Genomic DNA, 21,044 nt, shown 5'->3' on the forward strand with positions numbered 1-21,044 from the left:
CTGGGCCCAGTCTGAGGCTGCTGCCCTCCTCCACGCTGGCTTCGACTCTCAGCGGGTGCAACACACAGCAGGGACAACAGYCAGGCTTGGTTCAAAGGAGAAAGCCTGCTCTTGAACCCAAACCTTGGACGGTTCTTTCCACTTCAATGAACCTCACAGAGCGATTACATGGAGGAGTCCCGCTGTTAGTAAATAATACGGACAGCTGCTAAAGACCTTAATGTCTTCAAAGAGCAAAAGGAAAACACGGCTGTGTTGGGAAGGCTCCCTTCCTCACTGTGTTTTCCTTGCTGCATCTGTTCTTTATGCTGTGCTTAAACTGAAACCATTTTTAAGCCAGAGGTTGTTTACTATCCCATTCACCGCTGTGGTTCCTGGGAGAGGTGTCAGCAAGTCACACATTTATATTCCTCTCCGCTGCTTGTGGGCTTAGTCATCAAAGGCGATGCATAATGCAGGAAGACTGATGGCTTGAAATGGGCCTCATGAATCCATCTTGATTCAGCGGCCCAGGAAGGATCTGCCTTGAAAAGAAAGTCCCCCAGAAATCAGCCAGCTCCTGACTTACACCCAGAACATCACTGGGAGGCGAGACATTGAGTGGGCAGCACAGGCTGCTGTCAGATGGCACAGGGAAAGCCCTCATGCCCTTGTGTGTGACCATCTTCAGATCTGCCAACACCACTTAGGCTCCTGCACGTCCCCTTCCACCCTCCTCTTCAGCCACCTTGTCGTTTTGAAGCCCTGCCTCCTCAAGGGCACGACGACACCAGGCAGCACCGCTCGTCCTGTGCRGGGAGCGCAGACACGAGCTCGCACTGGAGGAGGAGAGCGGCCTGGCCTCCRCCGCGCCCAGCAGCGCTGCAGGATACAGGAGCTTCCCCTGCTGATCTGCAGGACAACGGCAGCACTGGCAGAGCAACTCGCTTCCATATCTGTGGTGTCCTGGCATMAACAGGCAACAAACCACGGCCCCACACCTTCAAATTCTCTCTGTACTTCGGTAAAGTGGTATTAATTGCTGGCATTTGCCCAACAGAGTACCTCCTGTGGTATAACTGAGCCTTCGAAGCTCTGCTAACAGCCAGAAAGGCCTGAGCTCCTGGCAGGCTGTAGCTGCCTTTCTCATAAACCTTCATGCAGCTCAACCATAGCACAGTTCAAAATCTCAGCACCTTTACTTGGCCTCTGCTGAGAGGCAGGTCCCTTCAGAGAGTCTCCTTGAAGGCTTTCAGACTTCTGAGAAATGTTATTTTTTTCTCTTCCCTTTGTTCCACTCTCCAGGTCTTCCACTGAGGCTTGCAATGCTCATCTCTGAACAAAGACACCGAGAAAAGGTCCCTTTCTCTGAGTGCCTGGAGAGGGCTTGTTGGCTGAACCGAAACACAGTCTCCTGTCCCTGATATCAAGCGCACTGTCCTCGGAGTAAGGTTACTGACTCCTTTACTATCTTGGATAAAGAGACTGGACTCTACTTATTTTCTTTTTATGAACCGGTGTCCCACACTGAAACATCACGTGGGTCCTCATGGCAGCRTGAGCGTCTCCATCGCTCCCAAGGCAGGGGCTATGGGTACAGCTCCACACTGCAACTGCTCTACTGTGATCATGGGAGGGAGACAGTAAAACTGCTCCACTTAAATGCACATTAAGAAGGATAGATTATGTCATTATGCATAGAGAAGCTTATAATTGTTGTTTTTAATTCTTGCGGTGGAAGTGTCTCCTAGAATATTTTTTCATTGGTTAGTTAAATCTGGTTTTCTCTTCAAAACCAGTTTTGAGATAATTTCTTCCTCTGTGCATGGCTGTCTTCATGTTTCTCAACTGGGGAAGGAGGGACAAGAGCAAGTTTAAGCCATTCACCCAAGCTCACCTAGAAATCTATGGCAGTATTAGGAAAATGGCCAATCTCTCTTTAGATGCAATGCATGTATGGCCAGCCATGCCAAACTGCTTCCCCCCAATAAACTTTACGATTATAAGAAATTTTGCAAAACAAAAAAAAAATTACTTCTGAATTGCTGTAGATCAGTTGAGTGAATACAAAGTGGCTCCTGTCATTCCCAGGTACTCCAGATCATCCTGCAGGGAGTACCAAGTGGAGTGTTTCCAGACGGAGCATTCCTAATACACCAAATTATCTTCAAGCTTGACTTCTTCAGTAAAGCATCATTCTTCACTCCCATCACTTTGTGTTAAGGAGGAGGGTATGTCAAAAAGAACTTATCTGCTCAAGTCTCATTCCAGCATGCTTTCCAACAGGAAATGATTTCTTCTTGTCTACAGAATTATTAATATGTCAAATCTTATTGCGGCAGCAAAATACTCAAGTCCTTGCTATAACCAAGGATCGAAAAAAAACCAAGGATCGAAAAAAAACCAAGGATCGAAAAAAAGGTGCGGGCTGGGAGACACTGTCAACATGTCTTGACCCTGCGGTTTGTGAAATCTTTTCTACAAAGAAAAGATTGGTCTGTTGTGTTGTTTTGTGCAGGTCTATTGGTAGCAAGCACAGTAAGTCAGGTGAAGATAACCACTTAAAGAAAGCTAAAGAAATGCAAATTCATAGTAGAAATGAAGTCACCATGAGAAAGATATCATGGATTTACAAGTTACTCCTTGTCAGATGAGCCAGGCTAATGGACTAGGAGACTGCAAACAGCAGATGAAACCTGTTAGCTTAACACACTTTTGCCGAGATCTAGACAAACCCATTTTTCCTTTCAATGGTTGTAATATAATAATATTGCTCACCTGATGCTCAGTAATTTTTTAAAGTCACTGCCTAGCTTCAGCAAAAATCCTTCCAGGACTTGTAGTAATAGTGTCTCAGCTCTGGTGGTGCAGAATTTCTCCCAAGAATTCCGATTCCATTTTCAGGGCAAAGATCAAAGAAATGCATTTAAATGACAGGTGAACTGAACTAAACCTGTGGATTTTGTCTGTGTCTTGTTCAAGCCACTCTGCTGGAAAACTGCTGCGCTGGTAACTTCTGAAACCATCACAGCTGCTTGCGAAGTGAAACTGTCCATRGCCTAACTCAACACAGACACATGCTGATATAAAATGGCATAGGAAAAAAAAAATGCTTACCTTTGCTAATTGACACTGCTCTTATCTTTTCCCTGCCACCTTAGCATCAGCAAACTCATGCACTTATCTGTTCAGCTTCAAACCTGAGCATCTGCTAAAAGAAGAACCTGGACTAATGCTCAGGGAAAAAAAAGTGTATACGGCAGCTGTCCTTAATATTTTTCTTTTAAAGACAGGTCACAGGAATGTCACTTATTTTAAGACATTTTTTTCTCTGCCCAGGAGAGCTGATGTTCTACCATTACTGACAGTAGTCAACCCACATCACTGGCATAAGGCAAACAGACACAGGAACCCAAGGTTATAGGAAAAAAGTTTGCAACATCAAAAGAAAGGAATCCCAGAAGTTTCTAAGCTTGCTCTGTAGTATTGGCTATATTTTTCCCTTTGTGGTTGCTAGACTGAGGCTCTCAAAGGCAGAGAACAAAGCCTAGAAAAATAAAACCCAGAGAAACAAATACTTCTTAAACTTGCCAAAAACCTCTTTGAGCTCTAAAAAAAAAAGCACAGAGAGCAGAGAGAGAAAGGCAGGGAGGGAGGGAAGAAGGGAGAGGACTACAAAGCCCTTGTGCAGGCATACCTGGCAAATACGCAGACCAGCAGCTGGTGGAAGCTAACTGGAGTAGCTAGTGGGCAGTGGCAGAAAATCCATTTTTCACGGGCTTGCAAAAGCGACTGAGGTTTTGTGTGCAAACAGCGGTAGTGGATGACAAGCTTCAGAGGGGGGCGTCCCCAGTGGGGCTGCACCACCCTTGACTGCAAAATTAGACCGGACACAGAAGTCACTGCAGRAGGAGGCAGGTGCTGACCTGGCCAAAGCTGCGCCAAGAAGAGGCAGGAATGTTCCCGTGAGCCCTTCCCGTGGCAGTGCCATTGGAAAAGAACCTTTACGGGACGGACCTTCATGGGATGTGCAGGGCTGAGCAGACTGGAGAGCTCATACCCTCAACAGGCACAGCCAGAAACAGGGGAAGATGTTTGTCCATGGCCTAAGGTGCAGAACAATTTCATTTTTCTTTGCAAACACAGAAATACTATTGTCTCACCTTGGCAACAGCAATTTCACTGAAAAAGAAAGCTGTTCCTACTAAGAAATAYTAGCTTTCATTTGCTGCTTCTTGTCAAATTCTGCTTGGTGCTCTACTACGGCTTTCCAGGCAGCAACCGCTCGGCAAACAACCAGTGATTAATAAAAGCTAGTATCTGGTTTTGCCCAGGAGTTGCCCATGACCAGATAGCAAGTCCCACCTTGATTAAGATGCTCTCTTGGATCATTTTAGTAGGAGTCTTTGGGCCCTTACTCGCACATTTATCTACTTTGGGTTCCTGAAACAGCTTCGATTCAGAGTTGCTGGACTGAACAGTACTTTGTGCTTGGCTGAGTGTAGCTCTGACCAAGAACATGACCAGAAATTACCAACATTTGCTCCAARTATACCATTTCCTTGATTGTTTCTCCGTGGTAAAGGGACCCCAAATTTACGTAGTATAGCAAAGAGGCAGGTCTCAAACTTCATCCACTCAGTAGCTAGTRCAAGTAACTAAGCAATGGGCACCAAAGAACCAGCTGAGGGCTCCCTTGACTTGCAAGGCAGGGCCTGTTCTGACTAGGGAAGGAGCCTTATGTTCACACTGGCGGGGCAGGATGGGACTCCTAAAATCAGGASTACCTCAGCCAGCACCAGAAGTCACTCATTTGGAAATGCAAAGACATTTGCAGTTCTTAGCTCTTAATTTATACTCTTACAACCTAGTACTCCAAATTGTGCCTTACCCACAAAATCAGACTGGCTTCTAYGTGTGCGGGCATGCAAATGCAGATATATGTGGGCGTGTGGGCAATGCACACCCTGTCCCCCTAGGACTCATCTACAGGGGAAAATGTGGGGTATTTAAGGTCTATCCACTRTGTATATGAGTCAGTGTGAATAAATTACAGCATGTTACACCCTCTGAAGGCTCTAATCCAGGAATGAGATGTCCTTAGAAAAGGGTTAAAGCTACCATGATCTCTTGAATTAGAGCACTGCACTGCAGTTTCACCCTCCCAGATGTTGACACATTCTGGCAACCCGTCATAACCTCTCTGGCCATCCCCACACAGGACAGACCTGCCAATTCCTTGCCCCTATGGCAGGCTCAGAAATACAGGATCTTCAGATGTCCTCGCATTTTTCTTGAAGAACAGATGAGTGAGCAGCTGCCATGCAGGTGCCGCACATCCAGAGAAATGATTTGGCTTTTCATGTCTGCAACCTGCCCACAAAAGGGCCATTGTAATGTTGAGGAGTTTTCCCTCTTTTTTTATAATGGTTTTCCCAGGTTGTTTGATTATACCCTTTCTTTTACTATTTAACATCCCTGTCTCTGGAGGATGACTATCATCCAATGCTGGGTTTTAAGCAGAAGGAAAAACAAAGGAAAGAGATTCTGGTCCTTTTGCTCCCCTTCCTCTGTCCAAAAAATCAAAGTGACTTTGAAAAGTACCACTAATACAGTGAGTTGTGGGGGTCCTGTCAGAAGTGCAGACGCTGCAGGGACCAGCAGCTGGGACYGAAAACTGCTCCCGCTGAGCAGCCCGGGAAGCAGAGCCCTGTGGAGGGGCTGGAGAACTGAAGAGCCTTTTGCTCCGAGTTAATTATTTATAACCCGTGCTGGCTGAGTACGCAGCCGCCTTCTAGCCAGCTCTGTCCTCTCAGCATTTGTGAGGGCTAAGAAAAGRGAAATTAAAGATGGGAGAAGAGTGCTGAAAGTGGGAGAGAGAGAGATATAACACACAAGGAAATGCCCTTCATACCTCTATCACCAGAACTTCAGGCAACCTTATGCCTTTAAGGTATTTATCCTTATGAAGCTGTGGAAACAGTAGAGGTGATATCRTTCTCATTTACCCTACCACGTGGGTATATGTTGAAACATATAGATACGCACCCCTCCACTACTCCAGATAGCTTCCTTGCTTCACCTTAATGAAGGCACATACATAATCCTCTGACAACTAGGGCTCTGGCTTACAGCAAATAATAATTTTTAAAAATTGGCAACTGCAGTTCGTGGCTGCTCTGCAGCTCGCATGTCCCCCCCTGCACAGCGTAACGTTTTTAACTTTGTAATTGTAGGGTAGCCAGGGCGCAGAAGTGCAGGATCACTATTAGGGCATTGCAGGGTAATTATGTGGCCATTTCTGTCTCACAAATTACTGAGTTATCTTGGGACTGAGAGAAGGAGAAGGGCAGCAACTGCCTGACTAATTGGTAGTTTAAAGTTTAATTACCCAGGGCCTGACGTAGAGCCTTGCAGCTGCAGGAGCGACGAGCAGCTCCAGACCCCGTGGGTGGCAAACCTTGCTGGGCCACCGTGTCCCTGCAGAGGACAAGGGCAGGACTGGAGCTGAAGGACACCCTCTTCCCTGCCAAATCCCTGCCTTCCAAAGCGGGTCCTTTTTTGGAGAGCACTTCTGACCCGAGGCTGCCATCAGCTTTGACTGGTGCATGTCCAGAGTAAAGAGCTATCAATGAATCTTCTGACAGGAGCTCTGTGGAGGAAATCTTCCAKGCTCCAAGTGAATTGGGGCTGTTCCTCTCTTTCTCCTATCACCTCCCAAACCTCTCTAAACAGAGACATTTTCCATCTTTCTTGGGGGATCTGCAGATGGCATCAGAAAGACTCTAATGCCACTGCCCACCACAGCTTTCTCAGGCAGTGCCTCCCTGCATTAAAAAGAGAATCTTTTCCTTACAGAAAAAAATCATTTTTAATTGAATTTTAAATTCWTTTTTTTTTTCTTTTGAGCCTAAAGATTTGATTTCGCATCAAGTTGCATAAAAGTTACACAGCTTTGGTTTACTGGCAGGTCAGAGGGATCACAGTGCATCCATCAAGTCTGCTCTTAGAGCTCTCAGGATGGCTCACAGCATGTGAAACACTTCACTTGAGGGCACACACTGAAATGGGGTTAAAACTAGTAGAAAATGCAAGTCATTACCAGCAGTTGACATCTTCATGGCTGCCCAACAGAAATGAGCTGGAAGGATGATGCCAGGAGCACAAGTCCCCATGACACGCAAGAAAACTCCCCGCTTTAATTGACAGTTGGCTTAACTGGCTTGAAAAGATGCAGATTGAAATTGGAGGCAACCCCTCCAGGAACGCTGGAGATACCCTGGTATGATCTCAGTGGCTCTGGACAGAACACTCCACAAGGAGAACACCACAAAGGACTTGGATATTTTTGCTACCCAGAACGTGGATGAAAAACATAAACAGGTTGCCAGCTCTATCATTATACATATAGTACTTTGCAAAAAAAAAAATAGCTAAGAAAGAAAATAATAAGGAAAGACTATAAAAGAAGCAATATGAAAACTCACCATATTTGCCAGAATGTAGTGGTATCCATTCCCATTTTTTTCAAGCTTGATGATCTGCAGGAAAAAACAAAGATATTTAGCAGAGACCAATGCAAGAAGTAGAGGTTCACCTGTCTGATCCCCATCTCCATTTTTTCCCCAATTAGACTGTTTTCGTGAGGGCCATAAGATTGAGCTTTCAGCATATGATATTTGAGCAGCAAATCTGAAATTAGATAGGACAAGATTACCAAGTAGGCAGAGCAAATGACCTGAATCAACGTTTCCCATGCATTCAAGGAGAGAACGATGCTTTTAAATTTAAYTTATTTTTTAAGGAATTAAACAAGATTTAGGCTTCAGATGCTAAATGAACAAGATGCTGAGGAGATCTTCATACTCGTAGGATAATGGTGGCTTTTGGCCATTCCTTTCTTTCTCCCCGATTCAGGGAGAGAGATTTTCTTTTATCAACATAACTGCTCACAAATCTGTAACATTTGAAAGTTTCTGTGTTAGTGAGAACAGCTTCCCTTATCTAGGTAGGAACACACCAGCTGTTACTGGTTTTCCTGGGATGATGGGCATATCCCAGAGACCGATGGTCCATCTGTGGGACCATCTGATGTGTCCATAACTCCAGAGATCCCACAGATCACATGGTCTCTGTCTTTTTGTCCTTTCACTTAAGAAACCCCAAAATAATACATCTAAAATCACAGGATGCTTGTTGGCTGTGGGCTTCCATTGGAAGTTTCTCTTCATTAATGTTAACAGCAGAGTTGATTTCTTATCATCTGCATTTGAGCCAAACCATATACAGAAAGAAACAAAACAGGGGTAAGGGAGGGGGAAAAGCCCAAACCAACACCCTTTCCATGCCAGAGAAAACAAAACAAAATACACACACAAAATTCCATTTTTTTGTTGAAACTAAGCCGTTTTCATGCAGTTTCTTTGCTGGCAACAGTACTACATATTTCTATTGTCTATGAATTGATTCTGAATTACTGGCTAAATTGCTAATGCTCAAGCAAAATCCAGCAAGGAAGGCAGCGGTTTCCTATGCATCCAATTTCAGCTCCACCAGCTTCACTGCCCCGTGGTTCTCCCCACAGGGTCCTCAGCGTGGCTTCTGCAGGTGAGGCTGGAGCTCTCAGCAGAACCTCTCTTCTCCCACAGATGCCTATCCTTATCCTTGGGTTTTTTTTCCAGCTGGCTGTCTTCTGTGCTCAGGTGTCAGGAGCAAAACCAGACCCAGCTTGTCCCCTTCCATCCATCAACTGAGACTCACCTTTGCAGTGAGTCCTGGATCTTGTGGGAGGAAGGAGCATCCCTGGGGCACTGGGATGCCAAAGAATTACAAGCCAGTTCCCCATTTCCCCAGTGTCTATAATAATTGGCACTGGCTCCTTGTGCCCAAACTGCCCCTTTGTTATTTTAGAAGGTGTCAGAGTCAATGAACTGCAGAGGGCTGCTGTCCAGCTCTCCTCGAGCTGTTAATCTTGCMGCCCATCCGCCTGAATTATAAGGCTTGCTTCCTGTGTTTTACACAGTTATTTGTGATCTTAATTTATTTTAAAATGCTTGCTCAGTCCTAATGTGTCCGGACGGCGGTAGCAAGCTGAGGTTATAATAGCATTTATCACTTAGCCTGAACGTGGTGAGAGGCTGTGCAGGGCTGCATGCTGATAGCTCACTTGGGCCACCTAGGTTTCATTACCCACTTCTTAATGGGCCAGTTTGACATCTATTAGAGAGAAATCTTCTCAGAGTGAAACAGTGGCAAAGGAGAAATTCCAGTTATTCATTTTAATGAGAGACAAGGAAGAAACAATATAGTGCTTTGATGGAACGCAACCCACCGCTTATTTATCCCATTAAGACTACACAAYGCAGCCCTGTGGATATCCTGCCCCGAACCAAGGTCTGGCTCATAAACGACAGTTACCTCTGCAAAGATAAATCACGCCCTTGAGATATGACACAGAGAAATCTCTGAGAAGGAAATCAGGTCATTTGCCCACATCYCGTTAACGCTTTGAGTGCTGGCTCCTCCTACAACTACAGTCCTGAGAACTGCAGGAATGCAGAGCTRGGGTTGGAAGGGATTATTTGTGTCATGGGCAGGGGTTAGGGAGGAGAAACTGGAGCTACATGTAAGCGCTGGGGTGAACATGTGAGTAACTGATGTTACCAGGCATCCCTCAGCTCTTCTGCTCACGAGTGAGCACAAATCCACAGACACCAAAAGACAGGGACAGGCTTGTCAGGAAAAAAGATAAGCACATTAAAATATCCCAGAAAGRCTGGGGGGTTCTTTAAACACCTCATATGCTCCAAGGGAGAGACAGAAAAAACAAATCAGGGATTGCTGTATAGAGCCCTATGCCTAATAGGAGAAGCCCTTTCTTACCCACCGGACACGGAGGACTGCTGGAATTGTTCTGTCTTTAACACAGGAAAATACATTTCTCTCTCTCTTCCTTGAAAATGGGTGGGTTTTTATTTACAGCATTGCAAAAACACACACAAGACTGGAGATTTTACTGTTCCTGCAAACAACTTCAGTTRGGTGCAAACATAACTCCTGCTCTAGTTACCTGAAAGAGTTTGAAATAGAAACTTCTTATCCTGTTCCTATTTGGCAAAGTAAACTTAACAGAACTCAACCTTCTATTAGACAAACTAGGTTTAAAAAGGCATTTTAAAGCAGAGTAGTTGTAACAAAATGCACCATTATACCTAGAAAATGGATACACCCTATCTAGGGCACGTCAGAACTTTTGCTGCATTGTAGCTACTCTGTGAGAGGACTTTCACCTTTCAAAACAATTTAGTCTCTTTTTCATGAGCATGGTCTTCACTGTGAGGTTAAAACCTCCTATCTGCTTCATTATTATTTATACTGCAGCAGCACCCAGAGATATCCAGCCAGGACGGATTGTGCTAGTCACTGAGCTATGCAGCTAGTGTAAGGGCAGTCCGTGCACCCATGAGGAGCAGCGAAGTGTGAGACAGGAGATGAAAACAAGCTTCAACAAAGCAACGTGTGAACCACRAGGTAAGAGGGAGCTGATTATAAGAAGTATGATAGCAGGAGTCACAATACTCCAGCTGCTTGTGCTGTTACAGACTTCCTAAGGGCAGGGCACGCAACCATAGTCCCTGAGTCTCTGCCACATATCCCATCTGCTTCATGAAAGTGTCACACTGTTGGCCTTAAGATGACAAAATAATGAAGATGGCTGGAAATGAACCCATATCACCTGCCGCAAGGCACTGTAGGAGCTGGAAGCACCTGATCTTTTGAGTTTAACCCTTYGCAGTCTGGACATCCTAGAAGAATGCTGCGCTCTAGCCTGCTTTGGAAACAACAATCCTAAGGAAACTACAGATGTGAGAATTTGGTGCAACTCAGGGAGGCTAGAAGACCAGGAGAGTTTGGCAGTGCCAATTCACAGTTCATTCTAATTCAGAGAAGGGAAAAAAACTGAGGAAAACTTGTAGAAAGTGCCATTTTGTGCACACTGCTTAGAGGAATTATCATAAAGCAAGCTCACTGGGGACTGAGGATTTAAGAGGCTCAGCAAAGGAGTCAAGACAAGCAGGGAATAAAATCCCATGAAGCAGCACATGAATATATGGGAAGTCCTAGGCCTTACATAACTTTATAAGATACAGGAGAAATGTTTGWGAGCTCTGCAGCCTGCTGCAAAGTGCTCAAATCTCATCCATGACAACCTGCAGAGAGACAAAGTTCAAGTAAGAATGGAAAGAACTTCCCCAGGAGAGAAAAACCTCCTTGCCCTGCATGTACAGCCCCTCCCAGGAGACCCATGCCAAAACAACCTTGCCAAGGATGGCATTCAGCCGCTCAGATTCACAGTCCACCACCACCAGCCTTTCCTTCTTCTTCTCCAGCTCCTGGAAAAGCATGCGGTAGCCCTCCTCTGTTGTCGTCAGGATGTTCACAGCTGTCACCTGCCAGTTCTTCTCAGCCGCAGTGTCCAGGACTTTCTGTAAGACTGACAGCCCTGTAAAGGCAAGAGAAGGGAGATAAGTCAGTAGAGGGAGAACCAGAGTCAACTTGTGCAGTGCTGTTTTTGCTCCCTTCTGACAGCSTGCATGGCTACCTCAAGCTGGGCTTGACACGGCATTGCAAGAGCTCAGCAGAACTGCAGTTAGCAGTTAATAGTCTAGCATTTTACCCAAACACAGCTGGGCTAGAATTAATGACTTTTGCCTTTTCTGTCCTAGCACAGGAAAAATAGGATGATTCCAAGCCTCGTTTTCTTTTGTAATCAGCAGATCAGTCTTGTTGATCAGGCTCTGCTGTGAGGTTCAGATAAGAGCTCTAATCCCAGTTCTGTTGTCTGTCACTACCCAAATCACTTAATTTCTTCGGGCCATAGTCCCTTCTCATCTTTGATCTGGTTAGGCTCTAAACTGCTAGGGTTAGGGACTCCCTCAGCAATCGCAATATACAATCAAATTCAGCATCCTTGTCTTCCCTGGCAGTATCTCATCAGAAAACTTCATTATTTTTAAAAGGATCTTGCTTAAATTACAGGCACAACCTCCCAGAAGAGATACTATAAAAAGTCAGGACCACCCTAGAGTTCAGCTAGACCATCCTGCCTACTGCAGGCACCGAGGATGTTCAGCACACCAGAAAGCAAAGCGGGATGCTTTACACCTTCTCCTCATCTGTCGGGTCACCTTGTCCCTGCAAGAGCTTATGATAAATCCCAAGGCAGTGGCAGGGAATGACCCTCACCTACATGTTGTCATCCACAAGTCCTCTTTGCTGCCAGCCTCTGAGCCCGGAGCTTTAGAAGCATTTGAAAACTGGAGAAATGCCGTCAACAGAACAATGAGGAAACTTGCCTTGCTCGTGGTTTAGAAAGTTAGGAAATAACTTCCAAATGCCCATGGAAGGATTTTTTTAAAATAAAAAGACATTAACACATAAAACTTGGAGTTTTGAAGACTACCTTCTATAAAGATACACACACATATCACAGCTGTATGTGCTCATTTGAGACCTTGATGTGCTCTCAGATGAAACCTGTGCAGCTGTTGTTCTATATTCACAAATATGGGRCTCAAAGTAGCCTTGAGGTGGGTGGACTATTGAAAATGGAAACTCTTCATTACAAATAATCTCCCCATTTAAAACCCAAATCACTCAGACATAAGATATTTCCATTGTGCTGCTGGACTTCTGGCCTGTCAGTATGAACACAGGTGTAGTGGATCAGACTAATGCTTCATTTAGTCCAGTGTCCCATCTGCAGCATGGTCAGGAATGGCTATACAGGAAAGGATATATAGCAAAGGAACAAAGAACAATGAAGTGACCCTTCCTTTAGTTTACCCCCTGAGCCTTCAGCAACCCACAGGAAGGGGATGCTTCAAGGCAGACCGCATCTAAACCATTATGGTTTATTGCCATGTAACTTTCCCTGCAAACTTGTGACTTACCCCGGTCAGCATCATAAATGTACACGAACTTCTGCCAGCTGTAGTGTTCAATGACATTGATGAGAGCATCCTGGAGCTCTGGGCGAAGCTGAAGAACAAACTGGTTGGACGTTTCGACGGGGAAGCTGGGCGTTATGAAGCAGACGTGAAGAGCCCCACAGAAGGAGGTGAGCATGTTGACAGTCCGCCTCTCATAAAATCCAAAGATGGCATAGACGCCCTTGGAGAACTGCGAGCAGACTGAAAAAAGCACAAGAAAGGATTATAAGAGGAGAAGGACAAGGAGGTTTGTCAGAGAAGCCACCAAAGTAAATCTTTTCTCTGAGATGAGCCACAACATCTCTGGAACAAATCATTTTCTCTATAGCTTTGAGTTRGTGAATGCAACCCATGCCATGTGAAGAACAGGGTGCTCTGTTCTTAACCTCTACACAGTTGCTTTATTTCTGGTCAGCAGAAGGGACACATGAGAGGGAATTCACCGTCCTCAAGGCTCTTCTGAAGTTTTGCTGCTCCTGGGATGTGATGTGTTGTCTCAACAAGGGAACCTGTGAGCAGGAAAGCACCCTGGCACAGCAAACTCTGCCTCTTTGGGCTGGCCACTGTCTGGCAACAGGAGCTGCTTTAYTATGTGGGAGAAGGGTGGCTCCTTGGGCCTTGTTAGTGCAACCCTGGAGCAGCAAGAAGGGGTTTGCACCACAGCATGACCTTTTGCTACCAGTGACTCCAGAAGAAAACCATGGGCTTGATCTCAGAAGCTGAGCCCAAGCCTCAGTACCCTCCTCCCTCAAGAGAAGYGGCAGTTTTGCAGGCAGAGACTTCTTGCAAAGCCCATATCATGACTGAAATAAAACACTCATCTTCTATTTTCACTGCAGTATCTCTCTCTGCAATCAGCAATTGCGTCTGTATCAGCTGGAGTCACTGCCCTCATCATGGGACTGACACATTCCGAAAGAAAAGTAGCAGATATGGATAGAAATAGTCTGAACATCATTTCCATGTGACTGGACCAGTGGGTCTAATGAACAGTGCGATATACCATATGTGAGAGATCAGAACACGATCTCTGGAGACCCAGGCTTCAGATTCGCCTAATGATTAAAGTGACGTTCTCAGGGTAGCTTAGCAATCCAGTGCAATTAAAAAGCCAGACAAAAACTTGTCTGGCTTGTTTTAAGCAAACCATGGCTTCTCTGAATTTATCTTCTATTTGAAATGATTCTATTATTTTTTAGATTTTTTTTTTTTTTTAACTCTGTGGCTCAGTCACGCTCAGCAGCCTCCTACACTGTTCTGAAACACTCATCAATCCCTGTGTTTGAAACAGATTGCACCAAAGATGCCTGGGAGAAYGAAAAGTCTTTATCATTAGTAAGTTTGCAAAGGAATCCGAGCTCACATTGTCCCTTCATGCTAAGGGGGGCCATGGACGAGGCAATTGTTAGGCAGAAAAAAGACTTGTTGAGGGTCAGCATCTGAGGACCACCAGAAAAAGCAAAGAAACTGCCAGGTCAATCAATCTGGAAAACTGAAAGAGTAATAATTGCAACCACCTTTCTGCAATTAAATTTGATATAAAGCAAAAGTGTTGGCCACATGATGATGTAAAACCCAGGGCTATTTCAAATAACAGATGCTCTAAATGTATTAACCTTGCAAAACTAAAAAGTTACTTTCTATTTATTTAATGCACTAAGAGGTACTTGGATTTTTGTACTATTTGCTTTGTTTTATCAAACAAATTTATTAATAACTATTAATAAATGTATCAATAACTATTACTTTGAGGCCTTCCTAATATTACCAAGAATTGTAAACMTTGACTAAGGGAAACAAATACTTTAAATTCTTTGTTGTTGCTTTCCAGCAGGGAGGAAGCTCATCCTTTTCTCACTACTCACATGTCTTATCAATGCCTTTCAAAAAAAAATTAAGAAGCCTAACAGRGATAAAGATCACAGCGGAAGGTCTAAGAAGATTAACTTTTCTGATCAGTTGGGTTGTGATAATGCCACACTTTGCAAGCCTCATGCAACTCGCTGTTAATAAGTAGMTGGCCACAGACAGGCTTTCCCTGAGAACAGAGCTACACTTAATCCGGTAATTAGCTCTACTAGTTGAATTTGGGCAGTTCAGCTTCCGCCTTGGAAGGAAATTGGGTGAAAAAAATCAACAGCAGAAACATTTGCAAATGCAAGTGTGTAAGCATGAATGAAGAGCCTTTACTTGGATAAAAATTCAGGCATTCATGATGATTTGCATGTGCCATCTTGGCCTCCGGGCTATATGAAGGGAAAGAAGAACAGAAAATACATATTCTTGACTCTAAYTATGCTCCTATTTTAAAGCAAATTTGCAATTAATTGCAGAAAAGTTCTAAACAGGTCCTCAGAAAATACAGTTTATAGTGATTAAAAACCATGGCAACTACTACTACATCGCCCTCAGCCARTAAGGGCATGGTCATTTCCCTGCAACTGCTCATACTTGTGTAACTGATTTTCTTGGGACTTTTGGCTGGGACATTCCCAGCGTGTGTTGCCCAAGTACTGCTGACATCCAAATGTCAGCTGCTGTGCTTCAAATACAAGATCTCTCTTGTGTCTGCAGCACACTCATTTTTTTAAAGCCAACCAACAAAATCAGGTAAAAGCTGCAGTAGGCAGTAAAACCAGTCACCCTACCCGTGAATAAAGAGGGGATCTAGTTTATGTTGTTCCTGGATCCCCTTTGCTAGATAGCCATACTAGATACTCATGCCCTTACCTCTGGTTCCAGTTGTCTAGGAATCTGTCCTAGACATCTGGTCACAGCTACCATCTTCTCCCAACTGAGCATAAGAGCCTTTGCCCTGGAATTCTGATGGAAAAAAGAACATGCATCTGCCACTGCCCATGACTCATGCTTAAAATCATCACACTCTAGGCTTTCTAGGCCTAAATTCTTTCAGATATCTCTTTTCATATGGATATATTATAAGTAAAACATTTAAACCTGAGAGSTGGTTCTACTGAAAGCACATGCAGGACATGACACCTACGCAGCAGCTGAAGAGAGGCAGCTCTGGCCACCCTTACTGATGCTTCCAAAATAAAGAAAAAAAGAAAGAGGAGCAGGCAACAAAGCCATGTTGAGCTGATATAAATTTCTGGAAGATATTGTTTGGCTAAAGCTCTCAGCCAGTCAGGGAAGGAGCAGACGCACAAGGCTGGGTTCTGCACTCAGGAGGGTCAGGGATATGTTGGAACTGGAGGTTTGTTCTGACCCATGTGAGAGGCCAGTGCCAGTGACATTAGATCCCTTGTTTGAATTTTGGTAAAACAGAAAGGAAACAAAAAAGTTTCCTTTTTCAGAACATTGGCTCAWACAATGTTGGGACTGGAGCAGGGAGGAAGGGCCAGCAGGCTCTACAGAAGGATGGAGATGAGGACTTGGTGTCTAAGAGTGAAGAGAGTGTGAGTCTGCTGACAGCCTGCAAACGGGAATGCAAAAAGGGAACTGCTCTCCATGGACAGAGCTGRAGAAGAAGCCTGGTATGAGATCCTGGCAACTGCTCATCTGCCATTTCCTTCAGAAGCAGCATTTTCACCATTTCACTGCATTTAAGCCTAGAAGAGGACATTAGATCACTTTTACTGACTTTTTGTTTCTCACAGACCATTAAGTTTCACCCAGTTAGCCCTGGAGGGAGCCAATAATATAGTTTATTTGAAGACATTTAAGTTCTCTGGAGACTCAACCGCTATGTGCCTCTGTCAGGGAACAGGAGTAGCAGAGACAGTGCTAATACCCAAAGCCCCAAGAGCAGTAAAAAAACTGATTAAATGAAATGTCCCCAGATGTTCCCCACAAATGACCCATGGTGTCTATTGCCGAAGGAGACCAAAAAGCCCAGACAGTCTCTGCCAGTGAAGAGGCAGGGCCTTTGGATGAAGGTCTTTAGAAGCCTTCCCGGCCCCGGACAATGTTGCAGCAGATGAACTCCTGAGAAACAAGAAACTGCGTCTCCCCACACAAGCTATTCCTCTAATGCAAAACTGCAAATGTGAGGATTTGGGACAAACAAAAATTCCTGCTCTCCATGGCCAAGACAGGCAGGGAATGAAAATGCAATTTGGAAATTCAGTCTCCCAGACAAGCAGGGATCACCGAACCCCCTGACCCAAAACATACACCCCACAGCACTTATTGCAGAAACCAAATTAACAGATATCTTAAAAAAAAAAAAAAATCACAATAGTGTGGCCAGACTTGCAGTGAAATACAACAGTCATCTCCGCTTTCTATCTTCTGCAAGCTATTAAAGACCAGCCCGGCATCCCCTGCAGCCCCAGTATCACAGGATGGCACTTCTTCCATCTGCCTGAGCCTCCTGGGACAGAGGACCAAAACCCTTGACCAGATATGACCTTRACGCAAGGCAAACTCATCGACAGCTGTAGTGCCACAGAGCAGCTCCCACGTGTCCGTCTTTGCTCACTTTGAGTGTGTTTGTGTGCAGGTGCGGGAAGGAGAAGGGGGCCGTGCAAGTGCAAGGTATTTTTAGCATGTCCTGCCCGGAGGCGACCCTTACATGGTGATGGAGAACCTGACATCAGGTTGGCGAAGCCGGTGGAGTTTCGATGCAGGAGAGCTAGTGTCTGCTTCAATTAGGATCAGCTCCGCTCTCCTCCCAAATGTTTGTCCTCACAGTTCTCCAGCGTGGCGTAGGTGCCAGAGCGCATCTCTTCAGCACATCCCAACGACAGCATGTTCCCACAGATTCCTCTGGCAGRGGAAAGCCAAACAGATTCCGCACTCCCCCATCACGCCACGTATGTATTTAGCTGACAGTAGATGTGCCCCATATATTGGATCAACTGCAAATCAGGCTGATGTGATATCACAAGAAATATATGTTTCTATTTCAAATGTATGAAAGATACAGAAGCGTGGCCTCTTCCATCACTTCCTGCACTACTGCTGCTCCAGCTGTCTTGGAGGCTGGAAAACAACAGTGCTTACATCAAGATCTTCTCTCCTTCCCTCATACTTAAACATTTCATTGCTGCTAGCTCTGTATATGCTGATAGATTTAATTCTTAGTTAAATAGATCAGAGCATTATAATAAAAATACAAAAAAAAGAAAATAAATRTTTTGCATAAACTAAAAATATCTAACAGTGATAGACGTAGACAGAGACCTAGCTTACAAGTGATAAGTATTCCTTGAGATCAAAATGGATTTGGGATGCTTCCTTCCTGTAGATTGCTGAGTACAAAGAAACAGAAATGAAATGGTACTTTTGTCAACAAAAAAATTAACAACACGGCAACAGATGTCTCCTCAGGACTCTCAAACATTTCAGCATACTTTTAAATTATAATCATGGTGATAGAAGATAAGGGCTCAGGAATCTGCAGTTGACTTTGATTTTCTGTCAGTCAAAGGGGCCCACTGGAAACCACAGCTCATCTACTTCTGCACTTTGTGTCCTGAAAACCCCTTCTCTTTTTCCACCACAATCTTCAAAATACTTTTCTTGCCCAGCCTCACTATTAAACGTAAGAGAAAATTCAAATATCAACGGTCCAAACTGGATCACTGAGCTTGTTGATAAAAGGAAGAAAGGAAAGGTGTTTGTCAAGACTCCTTGCTTGCTCTGCTTGTTTTTAAACATATATTTACTTTGAGGAATGCTAACATTTAGTTGAATGACAGAAAAAAATATAGTTTTAAATTAAAGAGAATTAAATATAGCTTTTGAATGATGAGTAAYTATCAGAAAAGGAGAAGAGGTCCTACAGGTGCATTCGGGGTTCGAATGGCTTTGCAAAGGAAAGTGGGTTTTGTGGCTAGAATTAGGCTGTTCCAGGAGGGACAGCCTGGCTAATAAGGGTCCTGCAGGTACCAGATCAAACTGTGAGCAAGGAGAAACTGCTTCAGTGCCAGCTGYTTTTCATAGTTGCTATCTATTTAATCATGAATTTGCTGTTTGCCTGCAACGGGGAGGAAGGACTGCCTTTCTCTGAGACTCATCTACTCCAGTACCTTGGGACAGAGACTGTCTCTCACTACATGTCTGTATAGCCCCTTAAGAAGGCCTTATTTTGGGCCTTGGGTGGGGATGTCATGCTCTCACACTGTGCAAGATTCATGCTGCCTCCTGCCTTCTCCAGTGTCCCACTTCAGAGCACAGCTTTTCCAAAGCTCTCTCTGCATTCAACCTGGCAGAAAGGCCTGGGAACCCTTCTGCATTTCCCAGTTCTATGAAAGGATCTGACCTCTCCACCCTGCTTCATTTTTAACATGGTAGACTTTAAAGACAGCTTCTTGTTCCCTGCTCCTTGCAGCCCTTGGGTGGCCCATGTGTGGCCCTTAAGCCTTTAACAACTGCCTCACGTCACCAGCAAATCTGTGATGGCTTTAGAGCTGCTGGGCAGCCTGGCTTTCCTGCTCAGGCTCTAGAAGACTGGCTATTCTTACTTTCACCTAACCTCCTATAACGAGAAAGAAAACCAAAAACTTGCCCTCATTTTGCTCCCCGTGTGTGAAGCACAGTTATAAATATTAAAAGCCGATTACTATAGATGGGAAAGTGACAGCTATATTAGAAAAGGAGGTGAAGGATGACAGCTGAACCAATTTTGCTTTTGCTGCTTTAACACACGGTCTTTTATATTATATTGGTCCTCCTGCAAATAGTGCCACCCTAGGAAAAACTAACCCCAGTGGCATGGCATGGCTCTGTGCTGGGGTGCACGAGCAGCAACAGCGGTGACAAACAGAGCAGCAAAACCACAGCACGGGAACACAGCGCATTGCACGCTGCCTCTTAGGACAACACAACATTTAATTCCAGACTGGAAGCACTGAATTATTAAAATGCTAAATGAGTAAAATGCTAAGATGCTAAATAGGTAAAAAGAGGGGAGCAAGGGGGTGGGGAAGATAAGCGGTGGCAGAAAGCAAATGTGTCACATAAAGAAGAGCTCAGGGCAGATGAAATGTATTTTGTCTTCAGTAGCTTCTTTTCTTTCCCTAATGCATTATATCTGTTCACGGCAGTTTTTCTAGACATTAAAGCCTGTGACTATCTTCAGTGCAAACCTTGGGTTCTGATAAGGATTTTTAAGTGTCTATTTTGAAGCTGCTGCTGCCAGACTCTGGACTTTCCTTGGAAAGGAGATTCCAAGACAAATGTTTCCTCTGCTGGGGTGGAGGGTGTCATCTTCCACCTAAGAGGCACCTTTCGTAATTTCCACCTCATTAATTCTAACTTTGGTCCCACATCGCCTGCATTATAAGAATTCTGCATAAGTAGACCCAAATTTGCTCTGTGTTTTTACAGATGTGCCAGTTTGGAAGCCAAACTGATCCATCAGTCTCTGACTTGCTCCCTATGAGGAACAACATTCCCAAGACTCATGTTGTTACAGCTAATTGAGAGAATAGATTTCAATAAATATTCTCAGCTGCACTGTTTCTGCTTTTTAGGATTATTTCCTGCTCGTAATAACATCACCCTAAGCCATCCCCTTAAGTCTGCTCCAGGTACGCAGCTCATTTATGACAGATATACTAGTTCTCCCAGCTATGTGATGAAGATAATAACCAAGATCTTCTTTAACAGCAAATCTGTATCAGTCTCTCTCCTTGCCCCATCAGCTCATTACTTTTTAATTTTTCATCACAATCATGCCTTGTGAGTCTTTATTTTTAATCTGTGATAAAATTCTTTTAAGCCACTGAATATATTGCTGTAATTTACACAACCAGGACCAAGATTTAAGRTTTGCCAGGTGACTGAAGAACAGACTAACTTTCAGCCCGGTTATTTCATGGTGGAAACCACAAAAACATGATTATCACCAAGAAAGGGAACCACAACAACTGAGGGCAGGACTGAGAGGGATGGGGTCTTACCTGGTTATCAGCGACAGCAGGGGCTGGACAGCCCACCAGACCCCTCCAGTCCTGGGTCTATAAGCTGTACTTTCTGCTCCTACCACGGCATCTCAGCCAACATTTAATAGCACTGAATTCTGACCTGCACACAGAGCTCTTTTCTCTCTCTAATAGTTCTCGTGGTGGCTTCAAATACTTGCTCTGCAGGCACTAGCAAGCT

At 44.5% G+C, this 21,044-nt stretch overlaps 1 protein-coding gene across 2 annotated transcripts in view; it reads right to left on the reverse strand.

The window, feature by feature from the left end:
• Positions 1-21,044, reverse strand: part of GRIA1 (glutamate ionotropic receptor AMPA type subunit 1) — a 115,056-nt gene that overhangs the window by 48,907 nt on the left and 45,105 nt on the right. For both annotated transcript variants that reach the window (XM_026047652.1, XM_026047654.1), the window contains exons 3-5: positions 12,933-13,172; positions 11,298-11,482; positions 7,467-7,520 (exon numbers count right to left, since the gene is read on the reverse strand). In XM_026047652.1, the coding sequence (XP_025903437.1) occupies positions 7,467-7,520; positions 11,298-11,482; positions 12,933-13,172 (479 nt within the window). The remainder of the gene's footprint in view (positions 1-7,466; positions 7,521-11,297; positions 11,483-12,932; positions 13,173-21,044) is intronic.

The sequence above is a fragment of the Nothoprocta perdicaria genome, unplaced genomic scaffold (genome assembly GCF_003342845.1).
Source record: "Nothoprocta perdicaria isolate Ctin4 unplaced genomic scaffold, notPer1 scaffold_5, whole genome shotgun sequence".
Classification (NCBI taxonomy): domain Eukaryota; kingdom Metazoa; phylum Chordata; class Aves; order Tinamiformes; family Tinamidae; genus Nothoprocta; species Nothoprocta perdicaria.